General features: G+C 46.5%; 1 protein-coding gene across 1 annotated transcript in view; it reads left to right on the top strand.

Annotated features, from left to right (window-relative positions):
• LIMCH1 (LIM and calponin homology domains 1) overlaps positions 1 to 13,652 on the top strand; it is a 292,250-nt gene extending 278,598 nt beyond the window's left edge. The window contains exons 30-34 of the mRNA XM_060246331.1: positions 917 to 1,040; positions 3,071 to 3,148; positions 5,548 to 5,656; positions 6,351 to 6,453; positions 12,987 to 13,652. Of these exons, the coding sequence (XP_060102314.1) occupies positions 917 to 1,040; positions 3,071 to 3,148; positions 5,548 to 5,656; positions 6,351 to 6,453; positions 12,987 to 13,012 (440 nt within the window). The 3' untranslated portion in view covers positions 13,013 to 13,652. The remainder of the gene's footprint in view (positions 1 to 916; positions 1,041 to 3,070; positions 3,149 to 5,547; positions 5,657 to 6,350; positions 6,454 to 12,986) is intronic.
• Positions 13,653 to 14,279: the final 627 nt, after the last annotated feature.

Below are 14,279 nucleotides of genomic sequence, written 5' to 3'. Positions count from 1 at the left end.
TGGGCAGAAGCCCTGCCTGGCTTCACCCACTTTCTGAAAACACTTGACAGACCCCAAGAAAGGTGTCAGAGGGTATGTTGGGGACCCTGATCTATTCACTTACAGTTTAATGAAAGAATACATATAACCATCTCTTAGAATGATGGTTTTGATATATTTGTGATGCATCCCTGGGTACACAAATAAGTCCTAACTTTTAAAAAAACCTCAAGATTGTCTGCACAAAGGGAGTGTCCGTTTTCATTTCAGTGGGCACCTGAAAAAAATAATAACTGGTTTATTTATTTTGGCTGGACAAAAAGAAATGCCCTAGTTGCCACCAGACATCAGTGGTAATTTAAGCAAGCATTTTTTCTAGCTGCCATCAATATTCATTGAGATGAGCTTCTGGCTGTCAGTTAAAACAAGAGGCTACAGAAGAGGAGGCCCTGACTTGGGGAACCCAAGCTAACCTGATTTTGTCAGGTCTTGGAAGCTAAGCTGACCAGTATTTGGATGAGAGACCCCAAGGAAGTCTTAGATTGCTATGCAGAGGCAGGCAATGGCAAACCACCCGGGACGTCTCTTGCTGTGAAAACCCTACGGCAGGGGTGACCAACGGTAGCTCTCCAGATGTTTTTTGCCTACAACTCCCATCAGCCCCAGCCGGCATGGCCAATGGCTGAGGCTGATGGGAGTTGTAGGCAAAAAACATCTGGAGGGCTACCGTTGGCCACCCCTGCCCTACGGGATTGTCATAAGTCAGCTACAACTTAACAGCCATTTACACTCCCAGAGAAAAAGCTGCCTGGTCATGTCACCATAACGATATCATTTTATGAGGTTTCTTATGTTTTTAGCGCAAGGTTGCCCTTTAAAGTGTGTGTCTGCCAAACAGTAGCATAACCGTAACTTATTCTGGGATCTTCCTTTTCAGAAGTGCCATGGACTCAGCAGTTATTAACGAAACAGAACCAGCATGTCTCAGACACAAGACAGAAGGCCTCACCCTTGGAGAACAATTTAGGTCTGCCAGCCGATTCCACAAAAGAAATCAGGAGGTTGGTAATGGAAGTTCACTTGCTAGCTTCTTTTCTCAGTCTTCCTAATAAGAGAGGTGTGAGAGCACCGACTCCTCAGGCAGGGACTCAGGGGAGGGGGAAGATTTCTTGTAAGGCCTTAGGCTGGCTCTTTTTCTAGCTGGAGCTCCTCTGCATATTAGGCCACACACCCCTGATGTAGCCAATCCTCTAAGAGCTTATAGAGCTCTTAGTACAGGGCCTACTGTAAGCTCCAGGAGGACTGGCTACATCAGGGGGTGTGGCCTAATATGCAGATGAGCTCCTGCTAGAAAAAGAACCCTAGGCCTGTCCAAAGCCTTGTGAAGGGAGAAAAGCTTGTGATCTACACAGGGGAAAGGATATGACATTTGATAGGCGGTCTACAAGAAAAGGCACATCAGATGGTGAAATGTTCCAGGCCAGAATCGTGTTAGATAGCAGGTTGTGGATTTCTTGGAATACAACATGTCAAGGAGGAATGGGGTTCCAGCTTAGTTTCTGCCCTGAAATGTGTGAAGAGATTGTTACACAAGCAGGGTCGGTTCGCCCACTAGGCAAACTTGGCTGAATTGGGCTCCCCCCCTGGTGGCCCAGGCAAGCACCTAGTTTGCCTGCCTCCGCCGCCCCCCCGCCGCCGCCACTGTTGCCGCCCACCCCTCCTTTCCGTTCTCATCCCTTCGCCTCCCCCCTGGCGCAATCACAGTCCACCATGCCTGGGCCCTGCTGGTTGCAGTGCGGTGTGCATCTTATCTTCCGAAGGATCGCTGGAGAAGGTCCTTCAGAAGATAAGATGCGCACTGAAGCTGATCGCGTCAGGGGGGAGGCAAAGAGATGGGAAGGGAAAGGAGGGGCAGGCAGCAGCAGCAGTGGTGGTGGCGGGTGGGTAGCAGAGGCAGACAAACTAGGCGCCTCGGGGGAGGGAGGCCACAGGACGACAAGGGAAGGAGGGGGCACCTCAGCACGGCACCCTCAGGGGGGTTGCAGTGTGGCAGGGGGGCGCCTGCCTGAGGCGCCGTGCACCCTTGGGCCGGCGCTGTACACAAGGGACTGTTAAGTGACATGCGGACAGCAGTGTGTAGTAGTGAAGTTCAAACACGGTTTTACTCTCAGATCTGCGGTTTGCAGGATGGGCCGTGATTTAGTCTCTGGTCAACAATTGAGTCCCTAAGGCCCAGAACCTGAACGTTTGTCCCTGTCAACCTGGCATCCAGTGTTCCCTCTAAGATGAGTTAGTGTGAGCTAGCTCATTTTTTTAGCCTTTAGCCCGTACCTTTTTGTCTTAGCTCAGGAAAAAAAGCCCTAGGGCAGGGGTCCCCAAGCACCAGTCCGTGGACCAGTATCGGTCTATGGCCTGCTAGCAGCTGGGCTGCAGAGCAAGGCAGAGCAGCCCTGGACTAAAAAGGCAGCACAGCCTTGCTCCAAGGCTGCCTCCCCTTTGAGGCCACACTGCCTCTTTCATCCACTTGAGTCTCGGGCTGGCAGAAGGGGCAACACTGCTGTGACCTTAGCCTACCCCTCATTTATGGACCTCCACCAATCAGCTGATCGATGGGGGTCTTTAAATGGGAGAGGGAGGCAGAAACAGCCCCAGTCTCCTCTCCCCATTTAAAAAACCTCATGGGGAGCACGGATGTGGCATGGGTGGGGGGGCTGCCTGGGGTGGCAACCCCCCCCCCACAGTCCCTGGAAATATTGTCTTCCACAAAACTGATCCCTGGTGCCAAAAAGGTTGGGGGACACTGCCTTAGAGCATACTAATTGATGCAGTAGCCAAATTGCTGGCTCACAGCTTTAATGCCAGTAGCTCATGAAACAGAATTTTTGCTCATGAAACTCCACAGCTTAGAGGGAGTGTTGCTGCCGTCTCCTAGAAGCCGCACTTACCCAAAGTGTCAGAAGGGGGTCTTAAAAACTATTCAGTCTTGTTAGATAGAAGGCTGCCCTATAAATGCTGTTTACTGTTCGCCACTGAAAGGCAGAGCTTTTCCTGCTAACACTTCCCCACTTTTCTTTTCTCCCTTGTACTTCAGACCAGGTTGCCAAGAGAGCTTCCGGACTGGGCCACCATCGCCATGTTCTCTGACACTACAAAGCCAGTCACCCAACAGGTACGGGAAGGCCTATGAGCTGTTCCCCTATTTTCATAAAGTTATGATTTCCAACCAAGGCTTCCCTATCTGATGGATTTCACTTCCCTACTTACAGTGCAATCCAAAGCAGAGCTAGACCCTTCTAAAGTCCCTCCATGGTTGCAGAAGGGTGTAGCTCAGTTTAGGCTTACTCTGCAACCCACTTAGGTTCTTAAACATATTTCTTTTATTGAATTTTGATGACCTGGTTTTACAATCAGAAATCTCTTCAGTGCCACTTTGAAACATGGACTCCTAGTATTTCAAAAAATGGTTGATATCATAAAATCATGAAGGGACCCCCATGCTCATCTAGTCCAACCCCCTGCACAATGTAGGAAATTCACAAATACCTCCCCCTAAATTCACAGGATCCACATTGCTGTCAGATGGCCACCCTGCCTCTGTTTAAAAACCTCTACGGAAGGAGAGCCCACCACCTCCTGAAGAAACCTGTTCCACTGTCAAGAAGTTCTTCTTAAAGTAGAGCCAGAAGCTCTTCTGATAATTTTAACCCACTGGTTCTAGTTCAGCCTTATGGGGCAACAGAAAACAATTCTGCACCATCCTCTATATGACAGCCCTTCAAGTACTTGAAGATGGTGATCATATCACCTCTCAGCTGCCTCCTCTCCAGGCTAAACATCCCCAGCCCCTTCAGCCTTTCTTCATAGGATTTGGTCTGCAGACCAAGCTTATGGATCCAGTTGATTTAGTTGCAACATCCTCACAACCAATGTTCCCTCTAAGCTGAGTTAGTATGAGCTAGCTCACAGTTTTATAGCCTCCAACTCACACATTTTTGTCTTAGCTCAGGAAAAATGGCCCCAGAGCAAACTAATTTATGCAGTAGCTCACAAATTTAATGCCAATAGCTGACAAAGTAAACTTTTTGCTCACAAGATTTCACAGCTTAGAGGGAATATTGCTCACAACCCATTACGAATATGGAACACCTAGAAATGGTGCTTGTTAGAAATGGGATGAGTTGATACAGTAAATAGAATTGTTGTATTTTCTGTTTTGTGGGTGCTTTATTGAGCTCTGGATCCTTGCCTGTATATTGACAGAGAAGGCTGACACGGAATCTGCACAAAATGTGCAGTCTGTTCATTGTCCACATGGGGGTGTCAAATAAAAACTACATCTCCCATTTCTAGAGATGCTATAGTCTCTGTAGCTCCATTTTGGTTTTCTGCTAGTGCCTGACCTCTAGTTGCCTGGGAGGATGGCCGGCAAGCTGCTCCCAGGAGAATATTCTTTGTATATTTTTATTAACACTCTCCCAAGTTCTTATCTAAGAAAGCTGACTTGTTTTTATCAGATGGCCTGGCTCCTCTCAGTGTTTAGGATGCAGGGCCAGTGCCAGGGTTTTGTTGCGCCCTAGGCCCCTGGCTTCCCTGGCCCTGCAGCAGCAAGGTCAAGGTGGCATGGCAAGGGAGGGCAGGCTCCAAATACCTCTGAGCACACCCTCCACCTCACCAACCCCGGTGCCCCTTCCCTGCCACAATCCGCCCACAGCACTTCTGGTATATAGTGAGGCAGAGGAGCAGACAGGAAGGGTGAGCGTGGCAGGGAAGGGGCACTGGGAGTGGCAGGGCACGCACAGGAAGAGGGAGAGAACATCCCCCATCTGCTCCTGTGGTCGGGCAGCACCCTAGGCAGCGACCTACCTGACCTACTGGGATGCACCGGCCCTGTTAGAATGTTGCTTTGATGAAGCTATTCTTGACTTGTAGCCAGCAATTGGGATATAAGATGTTTAGTTTTAGCTATGTATCTCATCTCAGATTCTAGCTAGCTTCACTTCCAGTAGATGGAAGCTTAGCCTGCAATTTTTGTATCTCCTTGTAAGCAAACCTGGATCCTGCATATTGTTTCCTATGGATCAATCAAAGCCAGGCCTCAGATTTAGCAGGAGCTCACAGGAGCATAGCTCCTAAACCTTTCTGAGGGTTCCCCCTCCTTCCTCCCTCCCTCCCTACCTTATCCATTGAATAGTAACTGCAGCTGCATAACAATGGATTAGGAGAGTGGGCAACCAGCCAGCCCCCAGCAATCCTCATTAACCCCTGGAGAAGCCTGCACCACCCTTTCTCCACTTCTTATGTAATTTTGGGCAGTGGGTGACTTGCTGGCCTTTTGACTGGAGGGGGCGGCCCAGGAGAGTGCCAGGCTAGAAAGGCCTGCTTGGGCTGGCTGGATCTCTAGCCAGCCCAAGCAGGCCTCGCTCGCCTGGGGCTCTCCTTCCTTGCATTGGGTCACTTTTGGCTGGGGGGGGCATATGCTAATAAGTTATGCTAATGAGCTCCACCACCTATTTTTTTACAAAACGACCCCTGATCAAAGCAATCCAATGTTTTTTTTTCTCATTTTAGGTCTATCAGCGGAAGAAAGCTCTGCTCTAGCTGTGGACAAGCTCTGGGGAAAGGAGCGGCCATGATTATTGAAACCCTTGGCCTTTATTTCCATATTCAGTGCTTCAGGGTAGGATTTTCTAATACGTTCTCTCTGCCTAAAGGTTGCTTTCCACATAGCGCTGTTGTTCTGGCAAGAAGCTACTCCTCGCTACAACTGGGATGTGGACAGATTCTGAGCCAACACCAAATGTTTTGTAAAAGCGTTTGTAATCCTGAGGAACTAGGTGACAAGATATCTTAGACTTGGTTTTGGAGTCACAGAAGTATTTCCATGGATAGAAGGATACCTGCCTGCCATACACAACTTTCTTGCCTCCCCCCTCCTTCTGCAGCCCTCAATGCCCCCTGAATTGTTCTTGAGTGGCCCATGGGCTGCAGTGGAAGTGTGTGTGAGTAAGGAATATTCCCCTACGCAAGGGAAAATCTTTTCATCCATGGAAACACTTTGCTGTATCCAACCCATCACAGACAGAAGCGAGAATCACCCTATCAACACTTTCTGCCATGGAGATAAAGTACCATAAAACTGGCCCTTCTTTTTTTTTTTGCTGAATCCCAAATCACATATCTACACAGCTGACTGATGTATTCATCCTTCCCAGCAAATTCTGGCGACTGTAATCATTGACAGGGTGGGAAGATGCTCTGAGAGTCCTTGACACTTTCACCAAAACACTCTCACAATTAAGCTGCTATAAAGTTTGTAGTGTGGATGTGCCCTGATGGGTTCTTCACTGTATCCACCTTTTCTTAACAAACAGTGTGGAATTTGCAAGGGTCAGCTTGGAGACGCAGCCAGTGGCACAGATGTCCGGATTAGAAATGGTCTTCTCAATTGCAACGATTGTTACATCAGATCCAGAAGTAAGTACCAAATGTCTGTTCTCAATCTGGTTTATTTCCTTTGGGGACTGTTTCTTTAAATGGCAAGCAAGTTAAAATTGTCAGTTGGTCATAGATGCTTGAGTGTGTGCCTGTAAGAAATTTTTGCCAAGGTTTGAAACCTTTCTGTACAGAATTTGCAAAACAACCATCCTGGTATGTATAACAGCTTGCTTTTCTACAGGTATGAGCAGGGTGTGGCTCTCTCTCTGCATATTTATTGTCAGAATGCTGATATATAGTTTTAGGCTCTTGATAAGGCAGTGGCTGTGAAACGCAGGACGGATTAGCTGGCAAATGCGTTGAGCATTTATGGAAGAATGTTGTCATACAATAATTTTCAAGAGGGCAGGCTGGTAGTAGTCCATCTAAGCTGCGGAGTATTGTGAGCAAAGAATTCTACTTTGTGAGCTACTGGCATTAAAGTTGTGAGCTACTGCATCAATTCATTCATTCTGTGGCCTTTTTTCCTGAGCTAAAACAAAAATGTGTGAGCTGGAGGCTAAGAAACGGTGAGCTAGCTCACACTAACTCAGCTTGGGTTTTCCTGGTGCTCTTTACTGTGCGTCTGTTGTTTTATCCTCAATTTGATATGGGCTATTTGTGTTTCTTTTCCTTTTCTCTGATGAATCCTGCAGCTGTCTATAAGCCTCTAACACAGAGACTCGATTCAGACATAATACAAAACCAAAGGTTTATTTTAACCGTAGTTAGTTTGTGAAGCTTAGATGCTTCACAAATGCTGGTTTTGTTGCTTCTGCTTGGGCCACGTGTCTCTGTGGCTAGGAGGCTTCAAGGGCATCGCCAGGATTAACTTAGGATGCCTGGATTCATACATTACACAAAACCAGAGCTAAGCCTAACTGTGGTTTCAGATTCTGGTTTGGCAGACTCTAAATAATCATAGCGGCATTCAGACAATCACTTTTAATTAGCATAACTATCTAATTAGCTCTGCATGTTGTCTGTACTGCCTCATACTCTTGTCCTAATTGAAGGTCATTAGAAAACACTTGATATCCGAACCAAATTTTACTTTAAAAACTGCATTCCAGAATACTTTTCTGCTTTCCTTTTTTGAAATCTTGCAAGAGTATTGCTTGAGGATTTTTACGAACTTTCAGGATTACTGAATTTGTGCCAGAAATGCTTTCTTCTTTTCAGTTTCACTCATATCTGGAAGAAACAGATGTATAAAAACAGTTGGCAGTCAGTCTCAGAGTCAGGAGTGGGATTCTAGCAGGAGCTCCTTTGCATATTAGGCTACACCTCCCTGATGTAGCCAATCCTCAAAGAGCTTACAAAAAAAAGCCTTGTAAGCTCTTCGAGGATTGGCTACATCAGGGGTGTGTGGCCTAATATGCAAAGGAGCTCCTGCTAGAATTCCACCCCTGCTCAGACGAGTTGAAATTCCATCCCTGCTCAGAGTTGAGGGGATGTTACTCTGAGAGGCGGTCAGTCTGATTGACTCACTCTCTCCATCCCTAAAAATGGCACATGGAAAGGGATGCTAGCATGAGCTTAATCTGGCCACACTAATGTGGTGAAAGAATGCTCAGGATACTCATGTGACATCTGCAGGAGTATTACAGAGCGGATGCTCCACTTCCTGCACCTTTCTTACCCTGGCACAAGCTGTGAGGAGTAGACGGGGGGGGCGGGATCTGCAGGGTCGGCCCTCCCACAAGGCAAACTAGGCGGTTGCCTAGGGCGCCGAGAGGCGGGGGGGTGGCAAATTGGGCTCTCAGCCCTCCCAGTGCCCCAGGCAAGCACTTAACTTGCCTCCCTCCGCCCTCCCTACCGCTAGCCCCCTCCGAGCCGCTGCCCCCCCCGGCGCAGCATTCTGCCCGTTCCCATCCCACCCCCGCGGCGCTCCACTCACCTGCCCGCTGCCGCTAAAAGTGGCGGCACTCCGCTCGCTCCCTTCCCCCTGCTTGCCGGCTAAAAGTAAGCTTAACCAGCTTTGCAGCTCGCGCCTGCACATTTTGTCTCTTAACAAAACACACGGGCGCAGACTGGGAAGCCAGCAAAGCTTACTTTTAGCTGGCAAGCCCCAGGGTGAAGGGAGCGAGCAGAACGCCAGGGGGCAGGTGAGCAGAGCACCAGGGGGGCTGGGCGGGACACCATGTGAGGGGGAGGGGGCATGGAGCCGCAGGGGAGGAGCCGTGGGGGTGCTTTGGGGGGGGCCAGGCAGCAAGTCTGCCTAGGGCGCCCCAGGGCATCGGGCTGGCCCTGGGTATCTGCTAGCTTTGGGGGGTCTTGGATTTCTGCTGGCTTCTGTGGGTTTTGATCCCCCCCCCCATTCCAAAATGAGTGCAAAGAGCTCAGAGGGGATGGAGACTTGTTATCAGCCTATTTGTGTAATATATTTCCCACTCCCCACTGGCCCACTGCACTAAGCAAAAAGAATCCAGGGCAAGCTTTGAACTACACCTTTTCCAACACCCCTCCTAATTCTTCATGCAACAGGGGAAAGCTTCCGCCTGCCAGCCCAGAGAGGAAGGCTATGTCCTGTACATGTAATGATTAATGAAAGGGATCACAGAAATTGTATTGTTTCTTGAAAATACTTTCTGCTTTTCTACAGTAGGGAAGAATAAGAGAAAGATGAGGCCTACAGAGCTGCTTTTGAGGTTCAGAAACAATTCCACTTCCAGGAACATAGAGGGTGCTGTTGTATAACATTTCAGTGTGGAAAACTGATGTCATTCTAGTTAGGAGAGGCATCGGTTTCCCAGACACACCCTGGAATCAATTGACTGAAAAATGCAAAACCAGCTATTTAGAGACATAGATTTGATCCTTTTGAACCTGCATTTGCCTATGACATGGATTCTAACCCCTGCGTCACTCTCTAGGACAGGAGAGGCAACTGGTAACTGGTCAGCTTGAAGAGCACAGGGCAGCTGACTGCCTGTTTCCTGCTGAATACTGAGCTGTGGGAACGTTAGTTGAATCCAGAAAGACATTTCTCAGGCAGGAGAATATACTCTGTGTCCCTGGGTTCACATTAATGGGGTTTTCAACCATCCTGGTTTAGCACTATTGCTTGGTCAATTTAAACTAGATCAATGGATCATGGAGATTCTTTTAAAGAAAAGGAGCTCATGTAAGAATAGAGTTGGACTACCTGCGCACTAGTTATAGGCGAAACAAACTTACACCTTAAGGATATAAAACATTAAAACAGTAGGGATTCATTTACTGTTTATGCAGGGCTTTTTTTGAGCAGGAACGCACAGGAACACAGTTCCAGCTGGCTTGGCATCAGGGGTGTGGCCTAATATGCAAATTAGTTCCTGCTGGGTTTTTTCTACAATATGAACATATGAAGCTGCCTTATACTGAATCAGACCCTCGGTCCATCAAAGTCAGTATTGTCTACTCAGACTGGCAGCGGCTCTCCAGGGTCTCAAGCTGAGGTTTCTCACGTTTATTTGCCTGGACCCTATTTGGTTGGAGATGCCGGGGATTGAACCTGGGACCTTCTGCTTCCCAAGCAGATGCTCTATCACATCAGGGGGTGTGGCCTAATATGCAAATGAGTTCCTGCTGGGGGTTTTTTCTACAAAAGAATCCCTGTGTTTATGTATTTGTGTAAATGGGTATCCCAAGGTTTGAAAAACTGGCAAAGGGTTTCCTGCGCCTTCCAGCATCATCTGTGCCTGTGGAGTGCATGTTCTCCAGTGCCCCTTCCTGTTAAGTGTCTGCACAAGAGTGGAACTGGAGCATGCAAACATACTGATTTTCTTTAAGAAAAATAAGTCGTAATACTGACAATATGTAAGAATATGTGTTGGGCTAGATACGTTTTGAGCTTGCTAATGTTTAAACCAGGGGTGTCAAACATGCAGCCCGGGGGCCAAATCAGGCCCCCAGAGGGGTTCTATCAAGCCCCCAAGCAACTGACTCTTCTCTGCTTCCGTCTCCCTCTCTCTTGTTTCCTTCTGCATCTCAGCTTGCTCTGCAAGGCTTGTTCAAACACACAGGCGCTGCAGAGCAAAACCTTGATTTTCTCCATTGGTTGAGGCTCCTCCCCCTCCTGGTCCCCTGGGGAGAAAGGGAAAGAGCCCAAGCTTCCTTTGCCCAGTTCCCTGGATCCCATGGGAGAAATACAAAGAAAGCACCTTTAAGACCAACAAGTGCTAAAGTTTTAAGCATGTTTTATTTTAAGGTGGTTTTTTTAAGCTTTTGTTGTATTTGTCTATGTCCTTTAAAAAGTTTATATCTCTGCTACCTAATCTTAAACAGGTACACCCATGGCCCGGTCCGACATAGCCTGGCCCGACAAGGTCTCATTTATGTCAGACCCAGCCCTCATAATAAATGAGTTTGACACCCCTAGTTTAAACAAGAACATTTTGACAGTTTCAGATAGCCAGCAAAATTTTAGCCAGCAAAATTTAAATCTCTAGAACTGCTTTCTTTGCGGCATTGTGAGTGATTACAGAATAATTGTTGTGGTACCTTATTTGGAAAAATCTAGTGGATTAAGACTCTGTGTGCGAATCTCTGTCATATTTATTCAGCACACCCAAGACTACATACCACACAGTGTCAGCCAGTCCACATGTTTCAGAGTACACAGATTGGGTTTGGGATCCCCACTCACTGCGTCAGTCAGACATGAGTTGCAATTTCTCCACAATTCCTATGCGTGTAATACCAGATTATAGATCAGTACCTGTTGGGTTTTTTCAAACTACCAGTATTTCAGTCATTGTTGAGTTAACAGTTGCTGTTAGTGCACAGGATGTTGCATAACTGAGTAGTAGCCAATTAAAAGCAGACTTTTAATTTAATTTAATTTAAAAGTCCTAAGGATCACCAACATTTTAAGGACCACCAACAGAAAGAATTAATAACCGTAAGAATTTATTTATTTATTTAATCAGATTTATATCCTGCCCTCCCCTGACGGGCTCAGGGCGACTAGTAACAAATAAAAACAACATAAAATATTAAAAACAAAATATACAATAAAATCATTCTAATAAGAATCTAATATGAACTCGAATTGCCGGCTAAAGAATGATTTTGAATCCACCTGTTCATTTTGAGTAACACCACAATGTTTGTATTTTAGTGATTTTAGTATTAAGTTTGGTGATTTTAGTATTGTAATGTTTTCATCTGATTATTAGCCACCCTGAGGGTGGGATATAAATCTAAGGTAAATAATAAATAATCATAAAATTAGTAAAATGAACTGACCTGTAACCTCTTTATACAGTACCACCAGGCCTGTTTTTGTAGGAAAAGCCCAGCAGGAACTCATTTGCATATTAGACTACACACCCCTTATGTCACTATTGTTTCACACAGGGCTTGTTTTGTAGAGAAAGCCCAGCAGGAACTCATTTGCATATTAGGCCACATCCCCTGATGCCAAGCCTGCGTTCCTGCTCAAAAAAAACAACAGCAACAAAAAAGCCCTGAGTACCACAGTGCATGTGGAGAAGGGGTCTCAGCTCCCTTTATGCCATTTTCCTGACTTGAAATGGTCTGGGGATGCTATTTGACCTCCTGGGAAAGCCACAGGTATTCCAGCCTGTCTACTCTCTGATGCCCCGACCTGAATAGCCTGATCTTGTCAGATCTCAGAAGCTAAGGAGGGTTGACCCTGGTCGGTTCTTGGATGGGAGGCCACCAAGGAAGTCCAGGGTTGCTATGCAGAGGCAGGCAATGGCAAACCACCTCTGCTCATTTCTTGCCCTGAAAACCCCGCGCGGTCACCAGAAGTCAGCTGCATCTTAATGGCAACACACACCCTGCTCTCTGTTATGTATGCTCCAGAGTGCAGAGAACAAGAGAAATCATGCACAGGAACGGAGTTCAGGAAATCTGTAGACCATAGGTGTTAAATGTGCAGCCCAGGGGACGGATCAAGCCCCTGGAGGGTTCCTATCAGGCCTGCAAGCAAGTCTTTTCTTCTCCCTCTCTCTTGCTTCCTTCTGTGCCACACCTTGCTATGCCAGGCTTGCTCAATTGAACAGGAACTACAGAGCAAAGCCTCTATTTTCTCCATTGGCTGAGGCTCCTCACTTGGGAAGGAGGGGGGGAGGGAGAGCTGGCTTTGCCAGACTCTCTCAATTGCACAGCAGAGTTACTGAACCAAGCCACTGAGGCTGAGGCTCCACCCCCTCCTCATCCCCTGGGGGGAGAGGAAAAGAGCCAGAGATACAAAATGTTTAATTGTGTTTGCCAGTGTCCTTTATAAAGTTTATATCTCCACTATCTGGCATTACATTTTCTGACACACATGGCCCAGCGCCACAAGGTCGCATTTATGTCAGAACCGGCCCTTATAACAAATAAGTTCAACAACCTTGCTGTAGACCGTCTCTTAATTTCGAAATCTCCATTTTAGCTGTGCTTGTATGCTATATTTCTCCAGTTAGGATGGCGATAGACCAGGGGAATATCAGAGGGTTTTCTCCACCAGGGCATACATTTTTGCAACTCTATTGTTTCTATGACAATTAATTTACTGAATATTGTTTTCTTTAATACAGCTGCTGGTCAGCCAACAACTTTGTGACATGCATCTCTTGCCTTGCTTACGAAAGTATTCTGCAAGAAGGAAGGTCATATGACAGCGTTCCCACGCCTGCTTCTGGACAATCACTTGTAAGAGCTTCTATCTCCACAGACTACACGGCTCTCGTCTCATCTTGAAAGGCTGGCATAAAAGATTACATCAGCTCCTTTCCAATGCAATACCTGTTTTCCTTCCTTAATCCACTTGCATTATGTGTATGAGTTGCATCTCCGGACACTTAGCTCCCTTTCTTCCCATGAGAGCTTGCTCCATATTGTCAGTGATGCGTGGTTTCAGAGTCTGCTCTTCTGGGGGGGGGTTTGGCAAGTAACAAGGAAATAAAGATGCAAAATCTGCTCTGTTTTAATACAACTAGGAACTGAGGATTTTAAGTTTACACTACCTTTGTAGGTGTTCTGTAATATGCCAACGTATTAATCTAATTAGGTGCATTGGGGGGGAGGTTTGAAATTAAGCATCACAGAAAGTGACTTTTCTGTTTATTATTAAAGCGGTAACTTGTGTGTGTTTTTATACAAAGACACTACTTTGATAAACCATACTGTAATTCTCCGACGTTTTACTATATTACCTTCAGTGGAGGGTAGGAATTCTATGAATAAATTATTGCTTTAATCAAGCAATTTGTGTGTGCATAAGATAAATGTTCCTAATGATAACAGAAATATTTTTTTTTCCAATGAAGGTATATCCACTAAAAATACAATAATATCTGTGTTCATCAGTTGCAGAAATACTTGACTGAGTAAAGCCAAGAGTAGCCGGTTGGCAGCCTGTGAGGCAGATCTGTTCCTGGAGGCAAGTCACGTGTCTTCTGGTGGCAACTCTCCCATATGAGTGGTAAAATATTTGCCCAGAGATCCACCTATAGCTTTGGAGTTTGTGCATGATGGCCCAGTATACTTGAGGACACACACATTGCAACTGTGAAACCTTTCCCACTAGACAGCATAAATGAAATTATATAATACAGCATCCAGCTCTCAGTGGTGGTTCTGGCATCTATCCATCAGCTGGAAAATAGAATAGCCAGAGAATTAAGGAGTTGGCAGTCCCTGGGATAACGAATAGGAAATCCTTCTTAGTGTCAGTACTGTAAAGCTACATAATGCAAATACTCTCCGCAGCTTAGGCAAACCCCTAAGCCAGAGCTGCCCATTGGCAACGATGGGGAAAGACCCATGTGTACTTGCACATGGGAAGAGCTATGTGTACCTGAGCTTTCCTCTGCATTAAAGGGAACAGG

This window comes from Heteronotia binoei, chromosome 9, assembly GCF_032191835.1.
Source record: "Heteronotia binoei isolate CCM8104 ecotype False Entrance Well chromosome 9, APGP_CSIRO_Hbin_v1, whole genome shotgun sequence".
Lineage (NCBI taxonomy): Eukaryota > Metazoa > Chordata > Lepidosauria > Squamata > Gekkonidae > Heteronotia > Heteronotia binoei.
Note: the sequence above shows the minus strand (reverse complement) of the source record. Positions and strands in the feature narration are given on the sequence as shown.